This window comes from Fulmarus glacialis, unplaced genomic scaffold (assembly GCF_000690835.1).
Source record: "Fulmarus glacialis isolate BGI_N327 unplaced genomic scaffold, ASM69083v1 scaffold6140, whole genome shotgun sequence".
Classification (NCBI taxonomy): Eukaryota; Metazoa; Chordata; class Aves; order Procellariiformes; family Procellariidae; genus Fulmarus; species Fulmarus glacialis.
In genome coordinates this window covers 1-19,574 of record NW_009189444.1, presented here as the reverse complement: position 1 = coordinate 19,574, position 19,574 = coordinate 1, and the positions used below count along the sequence as shown (strand labels likewise).

At 48.1% G+C, this 19,574-nt stretch overlaps 1 protein-coding gene across 1 annotated transcript; it reads right to left on the bottom strand.

Moving 5' to 3' along the window:
- PRPF8 (pre-mRNA processing factor 8) lies at positions 1-19,570 on the bottom strand (the record flags this gene model as incomplete). The annotated part of the gene is made up of 42 exons (XM_009581916.1): positions 1-319; positions 924-1,126; positions 1,306-1,445; positions 1,691-1,831; positions 2,195-2,336; positions 2,430-2,669; positions 3,030-3,223; positions 3,478-3,651; positions 3,795-3,908; positions 4,507-4,635; positions 4,890-5,127; positions 5,739-5,930; positions 6,603-6,763; positions 7,009-7,155; positions 7,338-7,467; positions 7,792-7,961; positions 8,539-8,674; positions 9,162-9,341; positions 9,514-9,761; positions 9,848-9,964; positions 10,313-10,523; positions 10,773-10,919; positions 11,467-11,705; positions 11,918-12,105; positions 12,464-12,656; positions 12,778-12,904; positions 13,259-13,422; positions 13,512-13,718; positions 13,827-14,023; positions 14,402-14,531; positions 14,642-14,776; positions 15,108-15,227; positions 15,411-15,600; positions 15,679-15,798; positions 15,984-16,174; positions 16,683-16,788; positions 16,866-16,991; positions 17,270-17,482; positions 18,092-18,310; positions 18,409-18,573; positions 19,269-19,437; positions 19,516-19,570. Coding segments are annotated over 42 exons (6,963 nt in total), but the record flags the coding sequence as incomplete, so codon positions are not given.
- Between the last annotated feature and the right edge of the window lie 4 nt (positions 19,571-19,574).

The window sequence follows — 19,574 nt, the reverse complement described above, 5'->3', positions numbered from 1 at the left end:
TACAAAATTTATTGAGCAACCGGCTAGGGTACAACAACCCGAGACATGGCACAGGGGGCAAAGGGAGCTACGCGGGGGCGAGCAGGGGGCGAGGAGCAGCGGGGGACACACGACACGGAGGCTGTTGAATATCAACAGTACTAAGAGTGGGGACGAGGGCAGGACTAGGCGTAGAGGTCCTCCCGGTCGGCGGAGTAGACCTCCCCCTCCTGCAGCAGGGCGAAGTTGAGGAAATGAGAAGGGCGATGGACCTCGTGGTAAAACTCCTTGGGGTTGGCGAGCTGCAGCTCGTACTTCATGTTGGGGTCGTGGCGAACACCTGGAAGAGAGAGTCCATCAGCCACCTGAAAGCCCCTCCTGCCCTCACAAGGTAATTTTTAAGCAAACCATGCAGGAAGAGAGAATTCTAAATCCACAAAATCATCACCCCTTGGGTTCCTCCCCCTAGAGATTTACAGAGCAATGCCCCCATAGTCCTTTTCTGCTAGTCAAGTGTTTTGTCTGCCACCCTCCTCATTTCCTGACCCTTTCTGCAGCTGCCTGTGGTTCACCATAGCAAGACCTCCTGTTACTCCCCTACTGGGCACAGCTTTTCTCTTGCATTTTCCATTATCACCTCTTCTGCCTGACAGGGATTAATGATCCAGTGGCAATGGACCGGACATTACAATCCAGAAAGACAAGATGTCTATTGCTCCCCTCTATCAGTTTCCTCTCTTGCCACCGAAAAATCATTGAGAACTGACATCCCAGTGCTGGTACCAAGGAAAGGTCAGACCACAACGCTCGTATCCCTGCCAGCCACTGCAAGGAAGGTCAAGCTTCAGAAAGGGTAAGGAACACTTCCCTGAGGAGCTCTTTCCTTCTCCTCCCCAAGCTATTCACGTTGCACCCCCTCCTCTCCCTTTCCCGGGGCAGCTCACCCATAAAGTTGTAGTTCCAGGACCCTTGCGCTGGGACCATGAAGAAGCCGAGGAAGCGATCTGACAGCAGCATCTGCACCCTCTCGTAATGGGATGGCAGGTAGCCCTTGGGGTTGTTCCCTTTGTCCGTGTTCTGCCTGCCCCACTCGTAGCCGCTCGGGGTCAGTTTGTAGGCTGTCAGCGTGCAGGAGCCTGGCGTAAAACTGAAATAAAGGAGAGATGGGGCAAGTCAGACTGACCTGGGGCAGAGGAGGGAAACCAGAAAGGAGCAAACACTCCCTTTCTGCCAAATCTTTAGTTTGAGACCTCAACGTGGTCCCAAGCACCGCACCCACAGGCCCCCACAGCAGAGCGGGCACACAGAAGCCTCCCTGCCTCGCACCTGCAGGTGATGATGATAGTCTTCTCCCCATCCCAGGAGGGGTTGTCGGCCATGACCTTGGCATGGGTGGTGACATCCTGTGGCGAGAGCTGAGGGGACTCGTTTGGTTGGGTGTGAATCCACCCCAGAGGTTCCATTTCCTGACAAAAAGAGCGTTTGAGAGAGAAATGAAAGACGTTTAAAACAAGACCGCTTCAAGCATGGCAAAAAGGACACAGGGACTAAAGGCTTCCCTTTCACCTGATCCCTGATCAGGCCAGCTTCAGGCCGAGCCCTTTAAGTCCCACACCTACAACAGACCAAGAGAAGCTGCCCCACCACCTTAGGTCCCCGTTACTGGAGACGGTGACCTCTCACCCACACCGGGAGCAGAAGCTCAACTCACCTTGAGATATTCATGCTGCGGCAGCTGCCCCGGGAGATGCACGGTCTGGTGTGTTCCCCACTGGGGCACCATTACAATGCACCGGATCTCCTTCACTTGGGGGTTATCGGGAGGGCTCACTCCATACAGGTAACCTGCAATCTAGGAACACAGACACCCGCCTTAGAAGCCCAGAAGAGACCTCCGTGTAACCATGTGAGAGTGGGTGGGCCCTGCCCTTAGCTCCTGAGGAGAGTATCTCTTGGCTGGCAGGTTCTCGCTAGAGGAGAACATCATAGTTTTGGTCAGTGCTGAGCTTCCCCAAGTCTGGGCCACAAGGAGCCATCAGGACCGGGCTAGAACTTTTGTGCTCAGACGTATTGCTAGTATCTGTCTCGAGCACAGAGGGCTTCACACGGACAGCAGCAAGTTCCCAGCCCTTTGCCACTAGTTCCTGACTGCCCAGGACTGGTGTGTGCCCCAGCAGCGTGGACTACAACTGTAACAGACTCGTTGCACACTCACCTGGGCCCGCAGATCTGAGATGCAGATGAATTTCTTCAACACATTCTTGGGAAGAATGTAGGTATAGCCCGTTTCCTTTATATCGTCTGATGAAACATAAATGTGGTTTGTTCGCAGGTGGAGGTTGGCAGCAGAAATTGCTCTGTGAAGAGGAGACGATTATCAGAGGGTGCAGAGATCCCTTCCTGAGCACTCTGACCTTTTCCCTGCACAACACCCCTGCCTGCTTCCCTACCTGACTCGCCACTCAGTCTTGGAGGAGAAAGTCTGGGTTTCGTAGTTGCTGGTTGTAGAGGTGATGATTTCATCCCCGTGTTTGTTAACAGTGCGGGTCTGCGTGGCTGTCAGTTGTGACTGCTCCTTGGTTTGTTTCTCAATTTCTGCAATCTGCTGTCTCTGCTGAGACGGGGCAGAGATCTCCATGCCCAGGATAATGTCTCGGATCTCTGACTGCGTCAGGGACGCAACATTGACACTGAAAGAGAAAATCCACCCAAGTCAGGCATTTCAAAATACATTCTGGACTCTTCTCACCAAGGCACATGCTCATAACATACACTCAGGGCACTATGAAAAATGAAACCACAACTTTTTAGACAAGAGGAGGGACCAAATCACATGATGCATGAATCAGAAAAGGTCTGGTGCAGATCTTTTTATCTGCCTTGCTAGAAAGCAATTAATAACAATATTCAGTTTCACTACAAAGCTGACAGTTCATTGCCAAAGGCCCTTGAAAGTCTTCTACTCTCCACAAGGAGCACTCTGGCCACACACAGTCTTTAGGGCAGGAAGGAAAGGCTGACAGGATTATTGCAGCTGGACAGTGGCTTACTTGTTCTTCTTGCCATAGTCAGCAAGGATGAGATCCTTCAGCTGCACCTCCACCTTGATCCACTCCTCATCTGTCAGGGTTGGCCAGATGTGGTGAGGCTCCGTTATGGTTGTCTTGTCTGGTTTCAGAATAACTTTGGCTCGATCGTTATTCACATGTAGTGCCCGGAGAATCAGAATCAGACGAGAGAATGCCTTGGAGAAGAAAAAAAGATGCAGCTAGTCAGAAAGAAGGAAACCAAATATACAAGAGCCTAGTACGGCACTCCTCTGTTTGGGCACACCGACACTGCATGGGAAGTGCCAGTGGAATCAATCTGAAGGAAAATCCAGGCAGACTTGGAGCCAAGTGCTCCCAAGCAACAAATTGTGAGGGATCTCTGAGGCCTTGGCTCCTGCCTCATTTATCAGCGGCAAAGCAAAATGTAGACTAGGCATGCTGTGCTTACCGTGTAGGAAGAGATGGTTTTCAGCCAGTCATCGTAGAGATTGAAAAGAACCATCTGGGGTTCAGTAGCCTTCAGGATGAGATCACCAAATTTTTCCACTTTCAGACAGGCCTGGAAGGGCAGCTGCAACTCTGAGCCTTTGATCACAATATTGGGGAAATCCAGCAAGTGCACCTGGAGTTTATCGAGAAGAGGAATTAGCTCACAACTACTGCAGAACATCGGTCCAGATAAAGTCCTTCACAGGAACACAAGACTGTTCTGCAATCTCCCAAAGTTTTTACAATGTCCCCACAAAGCAGTATCTGCATTGTTACCTCAAGTGGGTCCAACATCCCCTTCCGAGTCACTATGATCTGCTTAGGCTGCTCCTCCACAGGAAGTGACCGAATCAAGGCAGCCACTTCTTCAGCAGTCTTCCACTTGGCCAGCTACAGAAAGACAGCAGGGTTAGAGAAATGTATCCCTGCTAATAGCAAAGTCTCCATGCCTTTGGGAATTAGAGAGACTCAAACCAAATTCTAAAAATACAAATGAAATTTATGGCTGTTCCAGATCAGTGACAAGGCCCAGCATTTCCTTCTTACTGATCACAGAGGGCAGTTCCCATTCCTGGAGTTCAGTTACTCCTGACTGGCTCAGAAAAAATAGCTAGCTACACCGCCTCCCTGGCTTTGCCACCTGAGAGTCTTCTCCCTGCACTGGATGTACAGCCAAGTGCAACGTGATTTGCTGTAACAGTGAGCACAGCACTGTTTCTCAAGCCCTACTTGAAGATCTAAGCTCTTTAGACATCAGAGCCTCAAAAACCTTGCAACATCAATGCCTGCATTCTTTTACTTTTATATTCCATAAGATATAAAGCTAACGCTTGCCTGAACACAGGCTACACACTGGTAATTGGAGCTCCAAACTTGTTGAGAGGCAGGAAGCTGAAGACCCTTACGTCTTCTGCTCAAGTGAGTGTCCAAGCAGTCAGAGCCCATCCCCAGCTCGCAGCCCAAAGCACAGCAGGCAGCCAGGCCCTACCTGTCCTAGACGCTTCTGTCCTGCCCACACAGATGTATGGATGATCTTCAGGAAGAGCTGTCCAGTTCTGGGATTGAAGATGAAAATGGCTCCATTGATAGGTTTTGTGGTCAAATTCCCTTCAAAAGTCTGAAAAAACAAGCGAAAGTGAAAAGTACAGGGAGATAAATGTAGCCTATCCACACCTTTACACAACAGCCGACTTGCTGTGCACTTTGAGCGGGAACTGTACGGGAAATATAAGAGCTGCTCTGTGCACACTGCAAAGATTTGGGTCCATGTTGATTCCTCATTTTCTATCATGCGTGCCTCCACAACCACCCTGAGCACACGACATTTACAGTCCCTGTCCTTTCCCCCTGCAGATACACCTCTGGCCTCACCTTGTGAATGGTCACTCTGTACACATTGGTGTCATCCACAAACCAGATGATCTGGTTGGAGAAGAGCTCTCCATAGTTCTGGGAGGAAAGGTATGGTTCTGTGGGCTCAGATGAGTACAGCTGCAACCCCTTGCGGATTCGTTCTCTCAACACATACAGCGCAGGATTTGCTTTCATAATTTTGGCCATAGCCTGCTGGATCAGAGGTTTGCTCCCAGGGAACCAGTTCCCATAAGCACTGAAGAAGAAAACAAACAGAAGACCTAGTTGTTGCCATCAGCTCTGAGATGAAGAGACAACAGCCATGCACAAGTTCTTCCATGCAGCAGCCAGGCACCCTTCTGCCTGCTGACTACTACTGTATGATTTCTCTTGCGATGTCCTTGGGAGCTGTTCACCTATGGCTTTTCCCTACACCTCCTCTCAGCGGGAAGCCACAGCACACACATGCTGCAGTCCCAGAAAAGCTGTATCTTCTCCAACAACCACACTGGAGCAGAGGCCTGTTTGCTGGGACTTTCCCCCTAGTTTTCCAGTGAAGAACAATTGTCCCCACTTGTAGGCGGCCTTGAAACAAGGCTTGTCCTTCAGCTCCAAAAACAGTCTGACAGAAACCTCCTAAGAAAACAAATGATTAGTGAGCTGGGAGAACTGAACCATTATTACTGAATGAGCAGACATCGGACAACCTGAAAGGACTGCCTAGATGCCTTATCCCATTCACCGCATACCTCCGGCTTCTGCCTTCTCCCCTCATCCTCCTGCCTAGAGTACGATGCAGTTCGGAGACGCACTAAGACACAGCCACGAACTACCAATTAGTTAAAACACAGAAGGTGCAGATCTCACCTGTGCAAGTTATAGGCGAGATCAATGGCAATGAGCACACCAGTAGGAGATGGATAGATACTCATGTTGTCTGTAGTGTAGTCCAGGAACTTGGCTCTTGCATAGCGCTCGATATCATGGGAATCGTAATCTCCCCAGCGCAGCTGGATATCTATCCAGTACTTCTGAGTGGTGGTGCTGTCCATCACATCTCTAAGGAGAAAGCAAGCCAGAACAATTTAATCTTGCACAAAACTCTCCTGCAGTTGCTGCATGTCTTTTACAGAGAGTAACTGCCACCAAGCATGAACACTGAAGCCAGCTACTATCTGCATACCGTCCTGAAGAGGGACCCTACTACTCTCTTCATACAGCAGCTGAATGCAGAAGCTGTTAAGAGAAACCCTCAGCCAATGGCGTTCAGCTGCAGGTTTAAACAAAGCAGCACAGTTACTCCTCCACTGTGTAGTCATGAGGGTCATCTCCCCCGGGGATCGTCTGGTGACGATTCAGTCAAACTGAACACAGCATGGGTGCAGATAGTGTCCAATTCACTCCAGATTCTGGCCCTAGGACAGCACAGCTTTGTGGGGTTTCCTGAAAAACCCTTCAGAGCTCCTGAGCTCTGGCTCAGGGGAAATGTCAATGGGAGGAGAGAACAGGAACAAAGGCAGTCTTCATGTTTTGCAGAAGGCAACGCTACGAGGCGCTGCAACCGTCTACCCAAATGAGCCCTGCACTTTGCCAGGCATGATTGTGTCCTCCTATGTCCCCAAAGAAAACCAACCCTAGGTACCCAAGAGATACAGGCTTTGGCTCAGGATGACAGGCTCAGCAGCTATGCTCTGCAGCAAGATCAAGGAGAGGGAAAAGGGAAACACTCACTTGGAATCTGCGAGCAATGATGGACGTGACACATTCCACTTATAGGAAGCAAAGAGAAGGATATCTGCACATGAGGAATTCATCTTGTATGACTTCCTGGGATGGATCGTCTCTTTCTGCACTGTCTCAATCTCCAGAGCATCCAGCTCTTGATCAAACACCTGGGGAAAAGGCAGTCAAAGATGAGTTGTGTTCAAGCACCCTAGCTAAAGAATCTATCCTGAACACAGAGCTAAAACAGGCACCCAGGAAAATCCTGTTTCCTCCCCTTCCCTGTCAAATTGCTGAAGAAGGGGTAGCCCTGCTACAATCCCTGGGACAATCTCTGTTGCCAGCAGGAGGCCGTCGGTACACAAGGAGCATGCGTGCATTGCGCAGAACCAAACCGAGTTAACATACTGCTCACCTGACACAAATCCATTACAATGCTTTCATGGATCTTTTGCCACAAGTGAGCTCGGAAAATCTGAATGAGAGAAATCTTCAGCGTGGGGATCTTGCCGTGCATAAAGATGCCTGTCAAATCCAGCTGCACCTGAAACCCAACATATACCTGCAAAGGAAAAGCAGCTGTGAGAACATTCAACAGCACAACCGATGAAGTTTAGAAAACAGAACAGCTACTCTTAATGAGGTTTAGTTCATCTGTAAGAGATGTTCTGGAAGAATTAGTTAGATCAATTAACTGCTCTCAATTAGTGGAAGTTTCTACAGGTACAAACTCCAGATGCTTACGTTGGCTCTGTTAATGGTAGGAGACCACCACAGGGTGAATCTTCTGTTTGGAATTTGGTTCAAACCCGATCTCTGAGCATTTGTCAGCTTCTTCCACTTCATGGACTCCTCAAAGCCACTGGCCTTTTCCCTAGAAAGGGCAGACAATCAATTGCATAAGATGCCCCTCATCTCTGCTGACCACCACGTGCCACATATAATAGAGGCAGGGAGCACACACACTGGGAGCAGGGAAGATTGTTTCATGCAGAGAAATTTCCATGGATTTGCATGCTGAAGTTCAGTTACAGCCCAATCCCAGGTGCCCTCACAACTGAACTATACAGTGTGCTCAAGTGATGACTGAGAAACGGAAAAGGCTCAACAGAATCGGCACAGCTTGAGCCAAGGATGACTCCTGGTACATCACTAAGCTCTGGTTTGCAAGACAAGGCCACATCAAGGTTTCTCTTACCAGAAGAGACCCTCCCACGTGGGGAAGTAAGTGCCCTTGAAGAGAGTGTGCTCCAGGATTCCTTCCACTCCACCAAGTGCCTGGATCATATCTGTGCGGTAGTTGTTCAGGTTCCAGAGTTTGCCGTCATGGCGCTGATGTGTCCACCAGAACGGGTTCTGTTTCAGGACCTGGAGACAACAGCGCACTAGTGAGCAGCTTCGTATTCATATCATTTAACCTGGCTGCACTAATTGTAGGAACCAAGACAATGATATCAGCTAAAGATATAAGCCTCATGCCCTCAGTCCTGGAGGACACAGTTCATCTACAACATGAGTTCAGTCAGTACTACTATGCAATTCAGACTGGGTAGAATCTAAGATGATGTTTTTATGTTTCAGGGACTGGCCTTCTACAGAGCCACCATTACAGGCTTTAAACAGTACATTTTTCCACTGTTATTAAAACTTAAGATTTTGGAATGTTTGTTTCGGAACTTTTTTCCTCCTTCTCCAGAACTGATTTCTTAATACTCAGTTGCGCTAAGCGCGGTGTTCCCCAAGACACTGCAATCTCCTGAAATGCTTCCAAAGTGGTTAGCTACAGATTTTGGAGCATTTGGTTCTCAACAGCCTTTACTAGTCCCAACACATGGCTCTACTTTCTTCCTGCAGCAGACAGACAAGGAAGTGCACCTACAATAATGCAAGGTGAAAGAACATTGTCTGAACCTCACACTCAGCCAGGGAAATTCCCTGTCAATACCTGATACTGTTTGAAGTCGGTCCTGACTCTCCATCCTTTATCATAAGCTAAGGTATGCCGGTCCTTCTGGAAAAGGGTGTTAATACGAGGAATTCCCCTGTCCCATGAGTCCTCCAGATCCTCCAGTGTCAGACGCCTGAAGAAAAAAATCCCCACACTTTGTTACCCCTCAATTTTACAGCAATGCATTAATGAATATTTCAGGTGATGAGATCATAGAAATCATGCAGACCTCAGGGCTCTGGCAGGAGATGTTCTAAAATGCCAAGCACTCAGAGGCTCAGCAAAGTGTCTACAGCCATCACTATGAACACGCTGACGTCAAACAGCCAAAAGGAAAAGCCTGCCCTTGTAAGTGCACAGAACTAACTGCAAAGTGGTCTGATGTCAGCTTTTCTTGACACCACCCGGCATACCATTTCCCTCAAACTGTGCGATGGGTGTACTATCTGCTTGCAGAGCCTGTACCTCCTCCAGAGGTAAGACTGCAGCTTTACAGGTGGCCTGTAGCATGTACCATGGACACAAGGTCTCCAGAACCCTGAGACAGTGCAATACTTCACCCCACTGCCTGTCCCCACACACAGAGACACAGACAGATCTGACTGCACACGGAAACATACCTGTTCTGGGCTATAGCCTCTTGTCGCTTGAGGGCGTACTCTGCCCATACTCTCTGAGAGTCAATGAATTCACTCTCCCATGGCTGGATGTAACGATACAAATTTGGGATGAGCTGGTCCTCCTCATGACTCATTCCTGAGCGGAAGTGAGTGATGCCAACATCTGTCTGCTTGGACCACCTGCAGCAAAGAGGCACAGGAGTGAGGTAGGAGCGATAGGAATTCGCAGGTCACACTGCCACGATCTACTGTAAAGGCAACGTATCTCTATAACAAGGACGGTTTAGCAGTCTCACATATCTAACAAAACACCCAACGCAGGTGGCATTTAGGATAGAGCAGCACAACTCACCTCAGGTCAGACTGCGGGATGAGAACGTGGCCCATGGAGAGCATGCCCAGCCCTCCCAGCTCTTTAGGGGTGTAAAACACCACTGGTGGAAAACGGCTCGGCATTTTGGAATTCAGACCAATTTTGATTCGAGTCTGGATTTTATTTTCACACTTCACCAGCAAATCAAGCAACTCCTGAGTATTTACAACAGCTTCCCGGAAATATGTCATCAAGCCAATCAGAGCTGTATTCCATTTATTGACAATCTAGAAAGGAAAGCAAAGGATCAGTTCTCGGCCCGTTCTCCAAGCATCTGCAGAAGGCTCTGTCACACATCTTCCTCCCACCTTACCTTAGTGAAGGTTGTGGAGCCAGATGCCATGAGGATCTGCCTCACTCTGTTGTGAAATCTCTGCATAGACTCATCATCCACACGCAGGAAGCACTGAGCTGTGCGCTCCTTGGTGACCTACAAGAGCACAGGGCCATCAGTTCCCTCCTGGGAGCCCTCTCTCCAATCTAGAGGGTAAAGTGAGCCCTTGCCGTCAGGCATTTATGAAACATGGGGAGAGAAGAGGCTGAACAGCACCTCTACAGTTTCAGGTTCCCCGCTCACCCCCAGCCAAGGATTTCCCATCGTTCCCAGGAAGGAAAGTTCATAACCATTCATTTTAACTCTACCTGCTCGTGGTCCCAGCTACACAGCTGGCAAACGCACGCTGTTCAGCATGCTCTACAAGCGGGTATAAGCCCTGCTTTTATGCCAGGTACAGCCAAGCAAGGACTGCTCTCCCAGCCTGTCAAACCCTCACCCTACCTCATTCTGCAGGTTCCAGACACCATCCTTGTGGGTGAACTCCTCGTAGCTGGTACGGCACTTAGGCAAGATGCGGCACTCAAACCCACACATGTTGAACAGCAAATTGGGGTTATCCTTGCTGTAAACGGATACGAAGCTATTCTCCCACTGCACCGTGGTGACTGATCGAGGCAAACGGTTCTTGATATCCCAGAATACAGCACGACCACTGAAAAACAAGATGTGCACAGTGACAGGCTGTCTTACTGAAGCAAAATAGAAACTGGGCAAGTTCTCAGTGCTTTCCTAGCACTATAGCCTCTCACACCCATCACTCACTGTCAGAATTACAGCACAGACCCCTCATCTCTTCTTACTTTTCTTCCTGAGCACCTGCCTATCAGTCTCCAACAGTTATTTATTGCAACTAATTTTCCCACCCTCCCACCACTTGTTTTTTCCAGGCTGCAGCACTTACAGGTTCACATCATGTTTCATGAGGCGCATCCGAGCATCCCGGGGCCAGCACTTCTTGTTGTTGTAGCCTACAATGTTCTCATTGTTGGGATCTGGATGCTCTGTCAGGTACCGCTGAATCAAGTCTCTTGCCTCATCTGCTGTAAACCTGGAAATGTACACAAGAGGACCTGGAGTTACGTGACCAAGTTCTCTGAACACTCAAGACAATCAAGGACTTGCTTATGGATAGCTGTTAGCCATAGCATGTTTGAACGTAACTGTCCAATTCCGGTATCTTCCCACTGAAGGGGACTTCAGTTGCTTTAGTACTGTCCAACCCATGATTGTTTGGGTTATCTTTCCATGAACAGACATAAAATTTTATGTCCATTTGATGGGAAGCCAGAAAAGACTTATTTACCAGTGGAAAATATGTAACAATTGGACTTTGGACATCATTGCTTTTCTACTGGTCCAGTGAAGCTGTAAAAAAGTTCTCCTTCATTAACACAGCAAACTGAGAAAGCAAGAGGAGGCATCTGGACACCCAGTTCTTCTGGAAAGCCTGTCAATTCCAATAGTCCTGATTTTTCTTAGTAAAGGGAACAAAAGCCTAGAGTAGGAGTATACCAGTTCCCACTTCCACAGCATCTACTGCAAGATGCCAGAACAAAAGTTCACCTGAGGAAAGCAAGGCCCCAGAGAGCTCTCACCTGAAGAAGATGTGAATACGGTCAATGTATCTGCAAAAGAGGCGAATGGGATGGGCCACCTCAGTGGCAATGTCTTGGAAGCTGAGGAAGTCATTTGGCATCTGGGGAGGCCCAGCCATTTCACTGGCACGGTGCAGACCCAGCACCAGCAGGTCCATCACAAGCCCATAATACTGGACAATGAAGGAAGCAAACTGCAGCCCACGAATGATCCCATAGGAGTTTGTGTGATTCATGTCCTGAGGAAATGAAGGGGAATTGTGAGAACCTGACTGTCACAATACACGAGAGACCTTCTACCTGAGCAGTTGCTCTTTAGCAGGACCCAGGAGGGTTTTCTTACTCCCTCATTATGTCTTTCTCTGGCAAGTCTCGTGTCCCCTCCTCCCCCATAGGTCCAAAAGCTCAGTTTTACAGTCCACACATCCCCTTTCCTGACAGCAATCATTACCTTGTAGTTGATCACCACGTTGTTCTTGGCTGTCATGTAGTCAGCAATGTTGTGATCAACAATAAGACGCAACAGCCTGTTGAGCAACGTCAGGTCAATCTTCTCATACATCTTCTCAAATCGAGATTCCAGCATCACATTGCATTCACCTTCACTCGTTTCCCAAACATCTTGAAGATTATTAATGCCTGAAGAGACAAACAAGCTTGTCACGTTATCTAACAAAATGCCTTTCTCGGTGTGCTGAAGCACCCTTCTGGGCATGGGAAGTCAGCTATTTCCTGTAATGTCTGATTTTTCAGCCTCTGGTATTTCCAGTCTATCCAGAATTGTGAAGAGAAATACGTAAATCAACCACAAATGCTACGGAAGTTCTCCTCCTCCAGTACATACCTATATATATTAACCTACAAAATACAGCCTCTTGTTGTAATGACTATTGACTGCAAGTTGCAAATATGAAAACTCAGCTCCCAAGGGCACTTGTAGGAAGCAAGCTCCTGATAAGAAAACCCATTTTTGCATGGAATACAAGACCCCACTAACCTTGGCACCACTTGTACACCAAGAGTGGAGGAGGTTCAGTGTCAGCAGGTTTGATCCACGGAGGGAAGAGTCGTCGCTTATCGGCCTCATACCACAAGTACTGATCCAGATAAGCATCTGTGATTTTCTCCAGGGGCTCAACATCATAAACAGGAACTAAGTGGCTGTAGAGATCCATGAACTCAATACCCACCTAAAAAAGAAGGGGCAAACCCGACGCTTATAGCTGACAGAGAACGTAAAGTCTTAGTGCCGTTTAGTTCCTGAATGCAGCATAACTTTTAGTATGGTCTGGCTTTCACCAGGACACTTACCTCCTTGAAGGCTCTCTGAGTTAAAAGGTGTCGTTTGATTCTGGACAGAGCTTCATGAGGATTATCGTAAGCCTGTTCAATCAAGCCCAACTCCTCTCTCTGCGACTGATTCAGGCGAGATTTCACACTGAAAGCGAGAAAGAACAGCTCACGCACCCAAGCATGAACAAACTAATGGCCACTGCATTAAATTAATGAAAGATACTGTTCAACCAAGTGGATCAAGACAAGATCTGCAACTCTTCACAATCCACATCCCCAAGCTTAGAAGCATGGCATTGTTTTTGCCCCAAGTGGCAGAGTCCATGAAGAACCGCCGGTCAACCTTGGCAGTACCACAATCTACAGCTTTTACCAGTCCATAAGGGCAAGTTTTACAGAATACTGAATTCCAACAAAAACAGATAACAAAATAGCTTCAGAAGCCGTTCCCAGTGCAGATGTCTGCCCCAGCAGAACACAATTACTTCCCACTGCTTACCTGTAAGCTTCCTTCAGCCTCTCCAGGGCTAATATGAGCAACTTGGTGTCATGCTTGTAGGACAGCGGGGGGAAGGGAATGGGTGAGAACCTCCTGCTTTCCAGCCAGTGCACCGTGGTTGTGTACACAGCAACAGCCTCTTCCGCAGTGATGTAAGGCCCATCCTGCAGAACCACAACACCAGCATTAGTCAGTGAAAGCTTCCCTATGAAAATAGCACCAATTTGGGCACCCTCAGGCAGGACAGAAGTACCTTCAAGTAATTATGCTGCCGTTCCTGCTCAGCTTTTAAGTAGAGTCTGGTCAGCCGGCCCAGATTCTTCTTACAGACGGTTTTGTCCACAGTGGCACCCCGACGGATCCGCTCCCTGTTGTAGTGAGCTGTATTTGTCCACCAGTCAGCTTTTGCCTTCACGTACCGCAGAATCATGTTCTCAATAGGAGTTGGCAGCCCTGGCACCTGGGGAGGGACAGTAACGTGAGGGAAGCAGGAGTGGGAACCTTCACAAGAGCAGTTCTACCTGGGAGATGTTAAAAATCGAACCTAAAGGCCAAGTGGCATACTTACCTTCCAGGGGATATTAGCCTTCCAGCACCGCCAAGCCTCGCTCAGATGCTGCAGGATGGTTCTGGCTTTGTTCTGTTTGATTCCTTCTGGCATCATGTCCAGAATGTCATGCATAACGGCTGCCCTCAGCTCCAGGTCAAAGTGAGACTCCACACGCTGCTTTGTGACAGTCTTTGCTACACCCTTTGAGTGACGGCCTGGAAAAAGCAAAATACTTCAGCAGTTCAAGACACTACTGGGCACGACTCCTAATACAGGAGTCTCTTGCACAGAGGTGCAGGATATCTGAAGAAATTACACTGCCACAACATCACTGATGAGTTTGGATTAGACAATTAGGAGGCTATGGTCCCCAGAGAGCTACGGAGCAGGGAATCCCACTGGCATCTGGAGTCTATTCTGGGGGCACTGGTCTTGTAAGAGCTCTAAACTTGTCAATAGCTCTTGGGATTGACATGAAGCATAGATACAGACCACCACTTGGAACACAAAACTGGTGTTCGAGCTGGCAAGTAAACAGTATTAATCTTTACCACACGTTCCTCCCACGTCCAAGATTTACACCATGTGCTGACCTTCGAACTGCCTGGCCAGCAGATTCCCCAGCCAGCGTTCCAGTAGTGGCGTGATGCCCCTCATGAAGAACAGCCATACTCTCCAGCCTGGAGCCCAGAAGCCACAGCCAGGACCTTTGCCCACAGGCCCCTGGAAGAAGAGAGACATGGTAACAGCAGGTCACTTACTGACACTTCAGAATCCCTCCCTTCTTGCTCAGTTTATGTGGGGTCACCATCACGTGGAAATACAAAACTTACTGTGTTAAACCTGTAGTAGATGAGATGTTTCAGGTCCTTGCACATACGAATCTGCCTCATCAGTTTGTACTTGTATCGGTACATTCCTGTCAGCTGACCCACATGGGCAAAGATGTACTGCAAGCCATCTGCCAACTGAAACACAGGGAGCACAGTCAGAGATAACAATAAACACTACATACATTGCCTCAAGAAGCCAGGTTTATTTTACAGCTAGGAGCGGAGCGTATTAGGCCATACAAAGCTCCTAACACTGACTCAGACAATGATCAATTCTTATAAACTAAGGTAAAAGCAGAATTTAATGCAATGCTGCATGCTTTCATTGTTCCCCCTCTTCTCTGTAACACTGCAACATTTCGTCATTTTGTGCATCCTATATAAGCCCACCCAGCTATTCCACTCCTCCTCTCACTTCCCTCCTCACCTTTAAAAAATAAATAAATAAATAAAAAATTGAGCCTACCTGAAACGCATCCACATTTCCAAGTCTGTATTGGACATGGCTGTCCACCACCAGCTTAGTCAGCCGCAGAACCTCTCGGCACAGATGGAAAGCATTACCGAAACGAGATTTTTTCCTTTCCTGGAAGAGACAAAAAATCCAGAATTTATGTAACAATGTTATATAAGAGTGAAACAGCTCCAATTCAGTCAGTTTATACAACAACTGAACAGTTGAGGCACTGTGGCCTGTCTTACCACACTAGCTACTTAACAATCTTCAGGTAAACTTTACTCTCGAGTAAAATAGCACATGGACCAATACCTTAGTGGTGAGGGTCTTCACGGGCTTCAGGTTGAAGTTGTAATCCAAGTGAAGGTAGTTCAGGTTCTTTCTGTGGATCAGCAAGTTCAGCATATTGTAGCCCTGGCGACACACTTGCAGGCCTACTTCCACCCAGTCCAGCTTCGTTGACTGGAAAAACTTCGTAGCCTTGAAGGAGCGGAACAGGTACCTGGAGAGAGCGGAGAATATCATCAGCTGAATCCCCTACACAGATCAGCAGTTCCCCACGGAACAGACCCCCACTCACCTCTTCTTCTGGGCCTTGGGGGGTCTGTGCTTAAGCGCATTTAGAACATAGTATTTCAGTAGCTTCTGATAGGAGACTCGTACTTTCACTGGCTGGCCTGCCGGGCAGTGCTCACGATACCTAGGGATAAACCATATTTCAATTTTTCAGATAACTCATGTTCCTTAGAAAACAATGAGCCTCCACAAAGCCTCCTAAAATCTCCAGAAACCAGTTACCACAGGATCTCTTTATTTTATTTTCATTGTAACAAGATAATAACGTCACAATCATTAGAACACCCCTTCTCCCAGGAAAGAACTCACCAGTTCTTGACCAGTGGGATATCAAGAGCTCTCCGAGTCCTCCCAGACCTCAAGTTGAAGGGCCGTGGGGCCCACAGCAGGGCAATGCCATTGGCTGTGTTATCTGTGTAGAGCGGGGTATCCTTCAGGAAAGGTTCCACAAACTCTGGCAACTCAAACTCTTCATCATCATCAGGCAACGGTTCCTGACTCTGAAATGCAGAAACACAACATCTGTTTCCTGGTTGCTTCAGCTCAGTTTTCCCAGTTAACCAAGTAAAAAACATTTCTTTGCTCTCATGGAAGAAGTGTGACAGTGCTGAGCATCAGAGAAATAAAAAGCACTCCAGAAGGCAAACTTTGGCTACCAGACCCTCAGCTAGGTGTTACGGAGGTAACTCAAGGGAGATGTCAGCTCCATGAATACGCCAAGGGCAACCAAAAAGATAACTAACCTATCAGAAGACTCTAAAATGACACTGTTAATTACGCGTTGGGCTTTATCCTATAGAGACCAAAGGAGACAGCTTTGTGCAACTCCAGAAGTAGAAAGAGACTACAAATGACAACTGTGGGTTTTTTTGTGAAAGGGCTATTGCCTTCTCCTGAAATATCTATGTGCGTGTGCCACTATCAGAAGCAAGGTTACAAACAAGACGCTAAAGCCCCATCACCTCCACACGTAGGGCTTATTACAGGCTCTCTTGGACAGTGACTCACCTTGACAGAGTGTCTGTGTGAAATGGGGTTGATCAGTGGATCGAAGTAAAAAGCTGGGAGATCAGGATCCTCTGTTTTAATGAACACGACGTTTGGAGTATGATACCTACAACACACAATATGTATTAGAGCATCCTGACAGCTTTCCCCTCCTCTCCCTGTTCTTGAGGCTGCTGCACTTACCAGGTGAGGTGGACATGGTGTGGCAGGTTATTGTACAGGTATGGGAAAGCAATTTTGTACTCTGTCCTGATCGGCTGCCTGATGATAATTTTGTTGATGTCATTAAATTCATTCCAGTCTTCATCCCTCAAATGAGACAAAAAGGAATTGTTATATGAGCATTCAGGCGACAGAAAAGCAAGCATTTTTGACTGAAGACATGATATCAATGCTTTTCCTTTAGCATTCTCTTCCCACTAACAACCATTCAGTGTCCAAAGCAGCAAGCATATCACAGACTTAATGCTAAAGAGAACGAACACCCAGGAATAGCTCACCCAAGGCAAGACACTTGATAACACATTAACCTTCCCAGGCCTTTTCCCAGATAACCACTTATCTTTGCTCCTAAACCCAACGCTTACTGAAGATTGATGTCTCTAACAAGAGGCTCAAACTTGGGACCTCCAGGAATAGCCATGTTCAGTGCCTTGGAGGTAAAGAATGCTTTCAGGTCAAACAAATAGAAATAGTTGTCATCCACAAGATCAGTGAGCAGCTGATTGGCCAGCCGGTACAGCGTGGACATCATCGGGAGAGTGAACTGCCAACGCTGGTACGTTGAACCATTTACATACCTGCAAAAGAACAAAGCACAGACACTACACAGCCAGAAGACAACTGGGCCTTTACCAAAAGACCAGAAATAACCAAACACCTTTCACTGCCCATCATTTGCTGAAAATATTAAGGACAGCTAACACATGGCCCCCTCTAAACAGAAAGAAAGGCTGCAGGACTGCTGAAGACCACTATGGACTACATCTGCCCAGAAAACACCGACTGCTCCAGTTCCTCTCCTCCTCCATATCCAAACAGATACACAACATCCGTGCACTCTTAGCAAATATCAATTCAAATTCCAACTAGACTATCCAGGTTGTCATCTTTATGGCATGGCAAGAAACATCAGAGTTTTAGCAGTTAACTGGGCAGCGGCCCTCCTGGACAGAAAGGCCTTGTTTGTCCTCGCTGGATGCTGAAGACAAGAGGTATAGCTTTACAACAACCAGGTTCTCCCTCCCATCCTTGAGGGAAGGTTTTCCTCCCCCCACCAACATCACACGTAGCCCAGCATAACACAACCAAAGGTTATATACTGTATATATTGCTACATATAGGTAATTTATGTGGTGCATTTGTTTTTCCCCTCTCCCAATGAACTGTGGTACCAGAGGGGCACGTACTTCCTGTTGTCCTTCAGGGGCTGGTGGTCATAGAACCAGTCCAGCACAGGGGCATCCTCCTCTGGATCCAGCTCAAGCTGAATCGCTTCCAGGGGCTCCACATCCAGGATGTTATCAGCATAATCCAGAGGGGGTTCTTCATCATCAAACGGGGGGAATCTCATCCTCTTGAAGTGACGCCTATCCCTCTTCTCTCGCCTCATCATAATCCACATCGACCTGGCAGAAACCCAGAGACCGTTAAACATCGCTTTTATTGTGAATGCATGAGTGTTCGCTCACAAGTTCCCACCAGGGTGAAGGAAGAAGGCGCTTACCCCCACTGAGCAATGTACACCGGCTCTATGACCCAGGGAATCTCATTCACGAAAGAGATGGCGCCTGTGATATGGTACAAGACCGGAACATCTCTGATTTGCTCCCAGGGCATGGGCATGTTCTCCAAAAGCTTCAGAACAGCATGAGGCATGTACTTCAGAGCACTACAATCAGAAATCAAGGAAAATCAGGGTTGGAAGGGATCTCAAGAGAATAGCCACCCATCTGCCACAAGCCCAATTACCTCTATGCCTTTCACTCCTGAAAACTGCTCACCTAACCTGTTCATAAAGGCCTCCAGTGACAAATCCATGAACTTCCTATTCTATCCTTGTGCTTCATGCATCGCACTACCAAGAAGTTTTCTACTGGTTTGGCTTCCAAGAGATTGTTATGCATTAAGAATGTTACAAACGAAAACAAAAAATTTCAAATGAGTTTCTGGAGTTTGTATGGGTAACAGTAAGTTAGTGCAATGGATCATGATGTGCATGAGATCGCTCTCTGAACCCAAACAGCAAAGAAGCACTTACGATGCTTTTTAATCTTGCAAAAAGCGTACGCTGGCCACTTCATACTCCCCCCCAACTTCTTGTAAGACAATGTGTTATCCAGGGTAATATTTTTCTCATAAATTCAAAGCAACAATTTCCTTCACTTATCCTCTTCTGCACTGCTACCCTAGTGCAACTGATTATCCCATCCTCATCCAGCTACTATGCTGCTCTCTATGCACAACTGACACAGAAAGCCCTTTGGAGAAGGGGCTCTCCCTTCAACGATCAACGAGGAGCTTTGACAAGGCAGCAGAGGACTCAGCTCGGCCCCCCGTGCGTCTCACAGCGGGAGGCTCCCTTACCCCAGGTAGACGCGCTTGTCGTGACGGAACTTCCTGTTGGTCATGTCGCCGTGGTCGCGGATGATCTTTCGGACGTGCTCGGGGGGCATGTCCTCCTTCTGCGCGTCCACGAAGCCGAATTTCCTCTTCTCCGCATAGCGCTGGCCCTGCAGCTGCTGCCACTTGCGGGCTGCAGGGACAGAGAGGCGGCAGGGTCAGGCCCGGTCCCGCTCGGGAGGATGGGGATGCAGGGGCCGGCCCTACCCACCTTTCTCCTGCAGCTTCTCCTCAGACATGTAGTCGGGCAGCGGCGCCAGCGGGCTGGGC